The sequence below is a fragment of the Pogona vitticeps genome, chromosome 2 (assembly GCF_051106095.1).
Source record: "Pogona vitticeps strain Pit_001003342236 chromosome 2, PviZW2.1, whole genome shotgun sequence".
Classification (NCBI taxonomy): domain Eukaryota; kingdom Metazoa; phylum Chordata; class Lepidosauria; order Squamata; family Agamidae; genus Pogona; species Pogona vitticeps.
The window spans coordinates 139,074,966-139,088,541 of NC_135784.1; the positions used below are offsets into that span (position 1 = coordinate 139,074,966).

At 42.1% G+C, this 13,576-nt stretch overlaps 1 protein-coding gene across 2 annotated transcripts in view; it reads left to right on the forward strand.

The window, feature by feature from the left end:
• The window catches only part of FASN (fatty acid synthase), a 69,116-nt gene that overhangs the window by 33,413 nt on the left and 22,127 nt on the right, over positions 1 to 13,576 (forward strand). For both annotated transcript variants that reach the window (XM_020814654.3, XM_078384249.1), the window contains exons 17-28: positions 198 to 389; positions 729 to 809; positions 916 to 1,095; positions 2,173 to 2,352; positions 2,638 to 2,841; positions 6,372 to 6,682; positions 7,404 to 7,793; positions 9,138 to 9,302; positions 9,509 to 9,627; positions 9,735 to 9,889; positions 10,400 to 10,603; positions 11,646 to 11,796. In XM_020814654.3, the coding sequence (XP_020670313.3) occupies positions 198 to 389; positions 729 to 809; positions 916 to 1,095; positions 2,173 to 2,352; positions 2,638 to 2,841; positions 6,372 to 6,682; positions 7,404 to 7,793; positions 9,138 to 9,302; positions 9,509 to 9,627; positions 9,735 to 9,889; positions 10,400 to 10,603; positions 11,646 to 11,796 (2,332 nt within the window). The remainder of the gene's footprint in view (positions 1 to 197; positions 390 to 728; positions 810 to 915; positions 1,096 to 2,172; positions 2,353 to 2,637; positions 2,842 to 6,371; positions 6,683 to 7,403; positions 7,794 to 9,137; positions 9,303 to 9,508; positions 9,628 to 9,734; positions 9,890 to 10,399; positions 10,604 to 11,645; positions 11,797 to 13,576) is intronic.

The window sequence follows — 13,576 nt, forward strand, 5'->3', positions numbered from 1 at the left end:
TACCTTCATGTCACATGCTTTGAGTCACATTTGTGACATGTTTGCAGTACTGAAATCTGTGCAGTGAGAGGAAAAATGTGAGCATTCATGATTGGATTTTGCTCAGTTTGAGACAAGAGCTTTTGTCTCTTCATGAGCCAGAGATTTATTTAGAGCTCCTGAATGGATGTTTTAGTGTTTACTATTATCCACAACAGATGTGAATCCTGAATCGCCTGACTATTATTTGGTGGGTCACTGTATTGATGGCAGAGTTCTGTACCCAGCAACCGGGTACCTAGTATTAGCCTGGCGCACTCTGGCACGCTCTCTGGGGACCTCCATAGAAGAACTGCCCGTCATGTTTGAAGATGTCACCATCCATCAAGCAACTATACTTCCTAAGAAAGGTAAGGGAAGCAAACATTTCTCTATTTCAAGTAGAGTACAACTGGCATGTGGATTGACTTCCTAAAATCCCATGAGCAAAACCTAATTAACCTAGTTTGGGGAAATATTTTGCTGTTGGATGAACGTAAATGAAATCACAGAATATAATCATAGGTCGGGGCATGCGTTCTCTGTGTTTTAGAAGAGCCCTTGTTATGGTGAACAAAGGGAAAATGCTGTACGTAAACTATTCCTGCCCCCACTGCCTATTTGATCCATGTAGGAAGGCTTACACAGATAGAAAAGCAGTGAGAATTGAGGTTGGTCTAATATCTTGCTGATTGCTGATCATCTTGCAGGTTCAACACAACTAGAGGTGAGACTCATGCCTGCCTCGCAGTGTTTTGAGGTGTCTGGGAATGGAAATCTGGCTGTAAGTGGTGAGTAAAGGCATTTACTTTCAGTACCTATTGTATAACCATATCACCATTGTATGCTCTTGGGTATTAACAACCATTTGCCTCTTGTCTGTCTTGTGTCTATCAGGAAAAATCTCTGTTTTGGAAGAGACTGCACTGAATAACTTTCGTAACCAGCAGACTGACTTAGGAAGCCAGGCAAATACTGGCTCAGAAATATGCTTATCAAAGGGGGACATTTACAAAGAACTTCGCCTGCGTGGTTATGATTATGGGTCCGCTTTTCAGGGGCTCATAGAATCCAAAGGTAACTCCATGTGTACAACTGAAAGATAGAAATAAGAACTGCTGTTATTCAGCTGGAAGGCCTGCTAGTTAAAATGGTTGACTGTGACATTCAATTGATTTTAGAACTCTGGTATGAGGGAATACAGAGGTTAATGTGCTTGACAATTAGAGAAGCAATTGGAGCCCTTTTAAACAGGCTTAGGACCTCAATACTTGTCAGAACGTCTCTCCAAGAAATCAGCTATCTGTTTTACCCACTCCTCTCGATACATGTTATTAAAAATGGCTGCACCCCAGAGACCATGAGCCTTTTCAGTATGGCCCCTAGTCTCTGAAGCAAAATGCCAATAGTGAAATGCCAGGCTCATTTACTCTTTATCTTTAGCAAGCTGGTAAAGACAGAATTATCTAAAGTTGCCTTTAATGAATGTTTCTCTTGAAAGCTATCATTTTTTGAAATTAATCTTAGATTTTATATAGTTATTTATAATTATGATTTAATTACTGTCTGTATATCTCTGTATTGTTTTTATATGCATTTATGTGGGTTTTGAGGGTTTTCAGATTTAATCTTTAACTGCCTGGAGTAGTGCTTGCATTAATGGGGTGATGTATAAATTAAATAAACCGACAAAGGAATGAACAAACAAACCATCTTGCAAATTGTTTGAGGGCCAAATGTCAGGACAAGGTTGTGTGTATATATTGATTCCCTCCCCGCCCACCTTCAGTCCTTGACTGTGACATGTCTCTGTTCCCATTTGCTTGAGTCCAGATAGAACTTTCCTCTGTGTTCAAGGACATTGCTTGATTAGGGTTTCCGACTGTATGCAGAATTCCACTTATATGCAAATGTGCATAGACACTGTGCTCTACGTGGGGAGGTCAGGAATTGCAGGATTGGAGATCATGTATGAATAGCCTAAGGCTTTCACGAATCTGGAGGTGAGCGTAGCCCTTGTTTCCCGAACCAGCCTGAGAAGTACAGAAACCTTGAGGCAAAAGTAGCACAATTCTTCTTGTAGGCTGAAATGTATTTTCAGAATTGCCATGTCATTGTTTGCTGTGCGCTAAAGAGATGGTGTTTCATCCCCAGGGAATACAGGGAAGGTGTTGTGGAATGGGAACTGGGTGACTTTCCTTGACACTCTGCTGCATTTGATCATCTTGGGGGAAATGGGAAGAAGCCTGCGCTTGCCCACCCGAATCCGCTCTGTGTGCATCGATCCAAAGCTACACAAAGAGCGCGTGTACAAATACACTGAAGAGATTGAAGGTAATAGTTTCTCTTTTCTTTTTCTTCTTTTTAAGGAACAGAACCCCACAACTTTATGGAAGCCAAATATGTAAAGGTGCTGTGCCAGCCTAAAGGGTCCCCTCACTGGGGGAAAGGTGGCATAAAAATAAAACCAATAAAATAAATGAGCAATTTAGTAAAATGGATTTGTGGGAGCCATAAGGCTATCAGTGCCTTTCTTTGTAGACCTTGGCCTGAATTGAAAAGGAGACTCCATCTGAACCTTATCTGTGCTTTATGCCCGACCTTCTCTTTGCCTTATAGCTTTGGATGCTGTTGTGGATCGTTGCCTTGATACCATCGCAGTAGGAGCTGTTCGGATCTCTGGCCTTCATGCTAGCGTGGCTCCTCGGCGGCAGCAAGAGCAAACTCCTCCCACCCTTGAGAAATTTGGCTTTGTGCCCTACGTTGAGAACGATTGCTTGTCCTCCAATGCCCTGCTTAACTCCAACTTTGAACATTGCAAAGGTAAAAATCTCAGTTGGGTCTCAACAATGACTTTCTGACATGATGCATCCAGGACAGAATAGGAATCAGGGCCATGATGGAAGAGTACCCACCCACATCCTAAGCAGTGATCAGGAACAGGAATCAGAGGGTTGTATTCTGAAGTCAATTTTGTTATCAGGGAAGATGCAAAGTGAAGCTGGAACCATAAAGCTTATTGTTCTTAACCAGGAAACTCACTACTACTCTCGTCGTTGTTTAGTTGTTAAGTCGTGTCCGACTCTTCGTGACCCCATGGACCAGAGCATGCCAGGCCCCCCTATCTTCCATTGCCTCCCGGAGTTGTGTCAAATTCATGTTGGTTGCTTCGATGACACTATCCAGCCATCTCATCCTCTGTTGTCCCCTTCTCCTCTTGCCTTCACAGTTTCCCAACTTCAAGGTCTTTTCCAAGGAGTCTTCTCATGAGATGGCCGAAGTACTGGAGCCTCAGCTTCAGGATCTGTCCTTCCAGTGAGCACTCAGGGTTGAGTTCCTTTAGAATTGATAGGTTTGTTCTCCTTGCAGTCCAGGGGACTCTCAAGAGCCTCCTCCAGCATAACAATTCAAAGGCATCAATGCTTCGGTGGTCAGCTTTCTTTATGGTCCAGCTCTCACTTCCATACATCACTACAGGAAAAACCATAGCTTTGACTATTCTGACTTTTGTTGGCAAGGTGATGTCTCTGCTTTTTAAGATGCTGTCAAGGTTTGTCATCACTTTCCTCCCAAGAAGCAGGGGTCTTTTAATTTCGTGGCTGCTGTCTCCATCTGCAGTGATCATGGAGCCCAAGAAAGTAAAATCTGTCACTGCCTCCATATCTTCCCCTTCTATTTCCCAGGAGGTAATGGGACCAGTGGCCATGATCTTAGTTATTTTGACGTTGAGTTTCAGACCGTTTTTTTTTGCACTCTCCTCTTTCCCCCTCATTACAACGTTCTTTAGTTCCTCCTCACTTTCTGTCATCAGAGTGGCATCATCTGCATATCGGAGGTTGTTGATATTTCTTCCGGCAATCTTAATTCCGTCTTGGGATTCCTCCAGTCCAGCCTTCCGCATGATGTATTCTGCATATAAGTTAAATAAACCGGGGGACAATATACAGCCTTGTCATACTCCTTTCCCAATTTTGAACCAATCAGTTGTTCCATATCCAGTTTTAACTGTTGCTTCCTGTCCCACATATAGGTTTCTCAAGAGATAGATAAGGTGGTGAGGCACTCCCATTTCTTTAAGGACTTGCCATAGTTTGCTGTGATTCACACAGTCAAAGGCTTTTGCATAGTCAATGAAGCAGAAGTAGATATTTTTCTGGAACTCTCTGGCTTTCTCCATAATCCAACGCATGTTAGCAATTTGGTCTCTAGTTCCTCTGCCCCTTCGGAATCCAGCTTGTACTTCTGGGAGTTCTCGGTCCACATACTGCTGAAGCCTACCTTGATTTTGAGCATAACCTTGCTAGCGTGTGACATGAGTGCAATTGTACAGTAGTTGGAGCATTCTTTGGCACTGCCCTTCTTTGGGATTGGGATGTAGACTGATCTTTTCCACTCCTCTGGCCACTGTTGAGTTTTCCAAACTTGCTGGCATATTGAATGTAGCACCTTATCAGCATCATCTTTTAAGATTTTAAATAGTTCAACTGGAATGCCATCACCTCCACTGGCCTTGTTGTTAGACAAGCTTTCTAAGGCCCACTTGACTTCACTCTCCAGGATGTCTGGCTCAAAGTCAGCAACTTCATTGTCTGGGTTGTCCGGGATATCCAAATCTTTCTGATATAATTCCTCTGTGTATTCTTGCCACCTCTTCTTGATGTCTTCTGCTTCTGTGAGGTCCATCCCATTTTTGTCCTTTATCATGTCCATCTTTGCACAAAAGGTTCCTCTGATATCTCCAATTTTCCTGAACAGATCTCTGGTTTTTCCTTTTCTGTTATTTTCCTCTATTTCTTTGCACTGCTCATTTAAGAAGGCCCTCTTGTCTCTCCTTGCTATTCTTTGGAAGTCTGCATTCAATTTTCTATAACTTTCCCTATCTCCCTTGCATTTTGTTTCCCTTCTCCTCTGCTATTTCTAAGGCCTCGTTGGACAGCCACTTTCCTTTCTTGCATTTCCTTTTCTTTGGGATGGTTTTTGTTGCTGTCTCCTGTACAATGTTACGAGCCTCTAAACCTAGCTTAATAGACTAAAGCAGTGCACTGGAGGTTTCTTGGTTTTGCCCATTGGCCAAACGGTGTCTCCCTTGTGCCTGTAGTCTTTAGCTATTCTACTGAGTGTGCTACTGGTTGCGCTATCAGTGGCGCTGTGAGAAATGGTGTGGGATTCCTTAGTCTTTTGCATAGTCTGGAACTAGGTGTCCACAAGAGTGATGTCATCACTGCTAGAAGAATGCGATTGTTAGATATTGGCCAATGAGTCAGCACACAACTAATAACAGAGTGCATGTAAAAGACTGATTGTAAAGTCAAACTGATTATAGGAGGAGTTGCTGTCATGACTTAGATCATGCCATTTCCTAACCCTGAGAGTAGAGGTAGGAGCAGCCCCCAAAATAAACTGTTGCCTACTTTTTAAGCATACAGTGGTGCCTCGCATAGCGATCGCTCCGTTTAGCGACGAAATCGCTTTGCAATGGACTTTTTGCGATCACAAAAGCGATAGCTTTGCGATGTTCCCTATGGGGTATTTTTGCTTTGCGATGATCGCAGGGAAGTGATCATCGCAAAGCCCCCATTTTCACACAGCTGATCGGCGGTTTCAAAATGGCCACCGGGGAAAAAACATGTCCGCCCGCTGTTTCTTGGGACGGATTCCTCGCTTTAGAGGCACCGAAAATGGCAGCGCTATGAAGGATCTTAGCTCAACGGTGAGTTTTAAGCCCATAGGAATGCATTAATCGTGTTTTAATGCATTTCTATGGGCTTTTTTATTTCACTTTGCGATGAAATCGCTTAGCAGTGATTTTTTTCTGAACGAATTAACATCGCTAAGCGAGGCACCACTATACAACTGTGCCATGGAAACAGGAAAACCATTTCAGCCTTACAGGTTCTGCTGTAACCTGTCTCAGTGCTCCCATGTTGCAACAATTGCATCTTGGCTATAACTGAGAGAGAACGTTGAGTTCAAAAGACATAAAAGTCATCTTATATCCTTCTGATTGAATTGCTATTCTTTCAATGCTATTGAGCCCCTTTTAACTGGGTTCTGGGTTCTGTCAAAGGGAAATCTTCTCTATCTTTTCAAACAAACTAAAAATCTTTCCTGCTTTTTCTCATGGCATGGCATAACCATCTTTGTTGTTGTTTTTAAATCCTTTTTGAAGTACTTTAGTTGCATAGCCATAAAAATGAGAAAAAGAATATATGGTTTAGATAGAATTCAAATCACTGCACATATGTGTAGCTGGAGGAAGTATGACTGATTTAAATACCTTCTATGGGAAATCCTCACCATATGAAAGCACCAGTGACATAAAAGTTGTTACATTTTGATCCTCATCCCAACAGTGTTGATCAAGAATTTACAGAAGAAGATAGCAAAGCATGGGGTCAAGTTGGCTATCCCAGGGCTAGAGACCGTAAAGGCCACGGAACAGACAGAACCCAGACAGAAGGGTCTTGTGCACATACTTGCTGAAATCTGCCGCCTGGAGTTAAATGGAAACCTGTATTCAGAGCTACAACAGGTTGTGACTCGAGAGAAGCAGCATCTTCTAGAAGATCCTCTTCTTAATGGCCTACTGGATTTTGCTGAACTGAAAACCTGTGTAGATGTAGCACTGGAGAACATCACTGGCTATAGGATGAAGATAGTAGAGGTGAGCTACGGGGGAACCACTTTAAAACTTACTCTTTCTGTGCCTGTGGAATGGAAAGGAATGGAAAGGAAAAAAATCACATTAACTGAGACGTACATATTTATGTATCTTACAAATATATGTATTTTGGTTTGGTTTTCCGTTCTCACGAGTAAACCAGAAGTCACTGGTCCTTTTTTCTCATGTTCTTTTTGAAGCTGTTTACAAGTAAATGCTTCCAACAAAATAATGCATATATTTTAAACAACATGCACAAACTTCTACTAGATGGGTGAATGTGATAAAATATTGTTTGTTTGTTTGTTTGTTTAATTTATATACTGCCCATCCGGCTGCCAAGGCCACCTTGGGCCGTTTACAACAAAATTAAGCACAAATCTAACTAAAATAATAAACACATCAATATCACAATAATATGAAAATAAACAGAAACATATACTAATCAATTAAACTTAAAAGAAAGAAAAATACAACATAGAAGATAGGAAAAATACATACATTAGGGACAATGAATGCATGCATGCCAAAAATAGACACGTTTTTTGTGTAAAGTGGAAATTAAGTTTCTTAATCTGATAGAGCACTTGGACAAGATAAGAATACTGAAAAACACAATTGTAACAAAGACAGTGAATATGAAACTGACACGTGTTCAAATCTCTACTAATAACATAGGCGGCATCTCATTAACCACTTAACCTCCTCAACTTCACATTTGCAGGCTCTGGCAGGAGATGGGCACTTGTACTCACGGGTTACAAGCATCTTAAACACTCAGCCTATGCTGCAACTAGACTATACGGCCACCGATCGGACATCAGCAATCCTGGCATCAAAGGAAAGTCAACTGCAAGAAATTGGGGTTTCTACTGACCAGTGGGACCCTTCCAGTCCTCCTCCTGGAAGTCTGGTGAAAGCAAATCTCCTGGTTTGCAATTGCGCACTGAACCTGTTCACGAATCCAGAAGAAGTACTCTCCAACATGGCAGCTACTGTGAAAGAGGGTGGCTTTATCTTGTTGCATACTCTTCTGAAAGGAGAAACCTTGGGAGAAATAGTTGGATTCCTCACATCTCCAGAGCTGGAAGAGAAAACAGGTCTCCTGACTCAGGTACCATATAAACCTTCCTACTTCTCTTCAGTTCTCCCTGGACCCTCCTTTGCTGAACTCTTAGAGGTTTGGATGATGCTGTTTTTAAATGAATAACTACTTTGTTGGTATGATTTTTAACCTGGGGGGGGGGGAGAACTAATTGCAAGGCATAAGCAGAGTCATTAACAAAAAGGGCTTTGGAATTATTCCTAATTTCATCCTCTTTTAGAATACAAAAACCATAATAAGCAGTAGATCCTAGCCCTGGGAAAACAAGGAATTATTCTGTTGTTTCAGCAAGGGACAGCTATACCTAAATAAGCAATTAAATGATCAGTCTATCACTGGATTTCTCCATGAAAAAAAAATCTATTAACGCACATGAACGGTCTCTGGCAGCCACTCACCAGCCTCTTGAAACATGAAAACCAGCACCCAGAGGGAGATAGGTGAGAGGCAGCCAGACCACTGAGCTTAGTTACCTGCATGGCAGACTTCTCACAAAGCTGAGTAGAAACAGAGATGGCATAAACTCAGACATGATGAGAAGAAAAGGGATGGGAGAAGTCCTTATTTTGCTGGGTATTCTCTCCCTCCCTTCTTTTGTTGTGTATATATGTGTGAGAGACATATGCCGCCCACAAATGCACACAAACATTTACCAAACTAGGACAGCAATACCGGACAGCAATCCAGGGAATAAGCCCAGCCAGACTTCTTTCCTAGTAGAGATGTGTAGAATTGCACTGTTAGAACTGTAAAAGTCTGCTTTGTAATTTGTAAAGAAGCAACCCCCCTTTGAAATGTTTCAATATCTAACATATCTTAACTAATGTTAGCTATACTATGTTGCACACAACCTGAAACAACGCTGCCATTGTGTTCTAAATGTAAAGAAGGAGAGAAGAAGAAGCAAGAACAGTAATTCAGAATTTAAACTCTGAAAATACAGTCTCAGAGCACAGTGAGACAGCAAGAAAGGCATATGCCTGTTCAAACTGGAAAAGGTTGCTTTAACGAGAGTAATCTCCCTTAAAAAGTGACCGTTTTGCTTGCCAGAGAAATCACTTCAACTTGGTCCCCCAAAATCGAAACCTTACAACTAGACCAGACAAGCCCATCTTGGGCTCAGATTAGGACTGGGCTGGACTGCATTTCCCCTTACGTTATGTGATCACTTGGAAATAGATCATACCTAGCCATCCATGAGTGATCCAAATTGTGATATGTTTCCACATATAAGCATGCCCTTAGTTTCCAGAATGCTTATTTATGGAGGTAACAACTGAGTATACAGTACATTGATTCAGGCATCATGTGATGGAACCCACGTTGTAATCCTAATTTGGCTTCCCTTGGCAGGTGGAGTGGCAGGATTTATTTAGCAAGGCCAGTTTGAATTTGGTAGCTATGAAAAGATCATCCTTTGGTGCAGCCATCTTCTTATGCCGTCGACCACTTCCTGCCAACAAGCCCATTTTCCTGCCTGTGGATGAAACTGATTACAAATGGGTGGAACCTTTGAAGGTGAGGACTTTTGAATGTTGCTCATAGTTGCTTTTAATCCTTTGTGCTGAGGATTTTCATCTAGACTAAAATTTCTCAGTAGACATTTTTCGTGGATTTTAAAAATGCACATCCTTAATCTGTGTGAAATAAGACCTCTGCTGTTAGAATATTGGCCATCTTTCTTCCCCACTGTCCATTCTGACTGGCTGGGATTTCTCTTGCAGGAAATGCTTGCAGAGTCTTCTGAGCAGCCCGTGTGGCTCACTGCTACCAGCTGTGGAACTTCAGGAGTTGTGGGCATGGTGAACTGTCTACGCCAAGAACCTGGGGGCCACAGGATCAGGTACGAAGCTTCAGCTTCTAGTGGCAGCATCCATTTTCTGCCATGATCAGCTGATGTAAATGCAAATGAAATAAGAAACAGATTTAATATTGTGTTTTACTTTGTAGGTGCCTTTTTGTTTCAAACCTGAGCGCTACTTCCCCTAATCCCCCCATCAGCCCTTCTGCCAAGGAGATGCAAACAATTCTGCAGAATGACCTGGTGATGAATATTCATCGTGATGGAAAGTGGGGCTCTTTCAGACATCTTCCATTAAAACAAGGTGATCCTTACGATAAAGGACATAGAGCTTATTGCATTTCCTTTTGTAAAAACTAGAGGGCAGGAAGAGACTCTAACTGGTCCACTCCCTTTCCTTCCAAATGATCAAACTGAACGGTCTCCTTGTCAATATATTCGTGAAGGCTTTCACGGCCGGGATCTAATAGTTGTTGTGGGTTTTTCGGGCTCTTAGGCCGTGTTCTGAAGGTTGTTCTTCCTAATGTTTCACCAGTCTCTGTGGCCGGCATCTTCAGAGGATAGCACTCTGTGCTCTCCTTGTCCTCTGTGGATGTTGTCCTTTCTGTGAAATATGTGTTGCAACAAAACTGTTGACACAAACTCTTGGAAATTGCCAAATGGAAGCCACTGGGCTAGCTCTACAATTGTCGGTTTTTCCCACTTAGTGTGTCCTCAATGTCCAAGGCATTTACTGCTAAATAGACTATATTTGCCATACTTATGTTTATAAAATGGAGAAATACTGATTGCTGTATCTTGTGTTCTTCTGTAGCTCAGCCTCAAGAACTGACTGAATATGCATATGTGAATGTATTGACCCGTGGGGATCTTTCCTCCCTTTGCTGGATTACTTCTCCATTGCGTCATTTCTACACAGCCAATCCAAATATTCAGCTTTGCAAAGTCTATTATGCATCTCTCAACTTCCGTGACATTATGCTGGCTACAGGAAAACTATCCCCAGATGCCATCCCAGGTGAGTTGGGAAATGTTTCTTCAAGCAGGAACATCACAATGGCCAGAGTCCTGAGATATGCTTTGGGCATTTAGAAATTAGTCACAATTTGCACATTATATGAACATCAGAAGGATTCTAAGTTAATATGCTTTCAATGATTGTTGTAGGTTTTCCGGGCTAATTGGCCGTGTTCTTTAGGTTTTTCTTCCTAATGTTTTGCCAGTCTCTGTGGCCGGCATCTTCAGAGGACAGAAGTCAGAACTCTCTCTGTGCTCTCGTGCAGTTTGTGGGATAGTTGAGTATTTATAGCTGTGGGATCAGCTTTTTGTCCTTTTCAGGAGATTGGGTGATTATGGTGATCAGCATGTTTTTTGTTGTGGGTGTATTGCTGAGATAAGGGGGAGAGATGATCTGTCACTGTGATGGATGGATGTCATTAGCTGGTCTTTTGTGTGCAGTGATCACCAGTCTTTGTGACTGGGTAGAGTTCATTGACCTTTTGCAGGCTGTGTTTTTCAGTGCTGGGAGCCAGGCTTTGTTGAATTCCAATTGTTGTAAAGTCAAGGGAAAAGTTGCACAACAGAATTCTGGCCTGCCTGTATCATTGATTTGAACGGCAAGGAGATTATATTAAAAATAACTGATCATAGACAAATCCTACAATATTTAAAATTAGAACTCATCTTCTCTGTTATATTATATTATGTTGTGCTTTGTGATGACCAATATCTTGCTATCCCATATGCCATCAAAGTGGCCTCCAAATTATGTACGTGAGATGTGCAGGGACTAGTCTACCATTGACACATCTCAGTGAATTCCCATGACTGAGCAAGGATCTGAACCCGTACCTCCTGAGTCCTAGTCTGATATGCTATCAGCTACATTATCTAGTCACACACTAAGACAGACTTATTCATGTGTGTGATCAGGTTTGCAAGATGCTAAGACTTTGATGGGCATAGCCATCTGGAACATGGTGGGCGATCCCTTTTCATGACTATATGGCCTGTAGCATTTTATCAGAATAGGCTCACTAGATGGTTCAATTCTTTTCCAGGAAACTGGGCACTGCAGCAGTGCATGTTGGGAATGGAATTCTCGGGCCGTGACCCTACAGGAAAAAGAGTGATGGGACTGCTGCCAGCTAAAGGGTTAGCCACAGTGGTAGACTCTGAAAAGAGGTTCCTTTGGGAAGTGCCACAAAACTGGTAGGCAATTTACATCTCCTCTCCTCTGTGCCTAAACTGTATGCATTTTGTCTGATTTGAAGCCCTTTCAACAATGTTATTTGCTCTAGGGAATGTGTTGATAGTAATAGAGCAATGCCACCTTTTATTGTGTGTAATGTACCTATTTCCAAACCATTGCTGATGATTTGGGACTACATCCGTCATCCCCTTATCTTTGAGTAACATCCTTGATTGGGATATATGTGACTGTGGACAAAGTGGATCATTTTATCTATGCGAGACATAGTCTATGCCAGGCATGTTAACAAAGGGCTTGCCTACATGTGTCATTAAAAGTGTAAAATATATATTAGGGCAGCAGATACAGTAGTGCCTGAACTTACGAACGTCCCTACTTACGACCAATTCGACTTATGACCAGCTCTGGCCGCAAAATTTTGCTTCTACTTACAACCGGAGCTGCCACTTACGAACAGAAAAAGGTAGGGAGAAAATACGGGAATTTCAAATTGCTAACTGTAGGTGGCGAAAGAGGCTGCTGCTTTGTAGCTCTTTCGCCCCGGCCATTAGAGAGTGTTAGAGAGTGTGTGATCCAAGGAGGCTGCCTGCTAAGATATGGTGCTGCTTTTTGCTTTTTAAAAACTATTCTTGGTATATTTGCAGTGTGGTTTTCAGCTGGGGGGGGTTATGTTTTTGTGCTGTGCTGTGTCTTGGGGGGTTGTTTGTTTTTTGGTTTCTCCCCCATTTCCGATGGGGGGTTTGGTTGCTTTTGGGAGTGTTTTTTCCCATTTCTGATGGGTGTTGGGGGCTTTGTTTGTTTTTTGGTTCCCCTCCCCCATTTCCGATGGGTTTTGGAGGGTTTGGTTGCTTTTGGGGGGGTTTCCCCATTTTTGATGTGTCTTGCATGCTTCCGTTGCTTTTTGCTTTGTTCTCTTTGCATTTCTGATCTGCTCCCTTTGATTTCTGTGCATTTCCGACCTGGTCCCTTTGTTCTCCCTGCATTTCCAATCTGCTCCGTTTGTTTTCTGTGCTTTTACAATTGGTCCTGAATGCTTCCCTTGCTTTTTCCTTTGCTTTCTGTGCATTTCCAACCTTGTCCCTTTGTTCTCTGTACATTTCCAATCCGATCCATTTGTTTTCTGTGCTTTTGCAATAGGTCCTGCATGCTTCCCTTGCTTTGCTTTTCTTCCCCCCCCCCCTTTGGCTGGAAGGGATTAACCATGTTTCCCATGAGTCTTGCAGTGATTTTGGGTGTGTGTGTGTGTGATTTTTTTTTCCTTTGGCCGGAATGGGTTAATTGCATTTCAATGCATTCCTATGGGAAATGGTGCTTCAACTTACGACCATTTTGAGTTACGGCCATCATTCCAGAACAGATTATGGTCGTAAATGGAGGCACCACTACTGTATATTCATTGTATCACTAAAGACCTAGAAGACTAATGGAAATGTATACTAGGAAAGCAAATGAATATTTTGGCAGCAGGCAATGCTGCCCTAACACACTTTTGCTTTTCATTAGTCTTTTAAGTCTTTAAAGTGATGCTGTGACTACACGCTACCCTAATACACACTTTAATCCTTTATTTTTTACTTCCTTGGCCTCTCCAGGGATCCAAAGAAGTAGATAATTTGCCAATATTGTGGCTCTCTTCTTAAGCAACGTCATGATGTTGGCAAATCAGATCAAGGCTTGCTTTTGGTCCATTTCCAGCAGATACAAAACAAGTAATAAAGTAGTTTATGCGCATATCCATAAAATTTAAAATGCACAACACCAAAGGAAAAAAGGACTAGG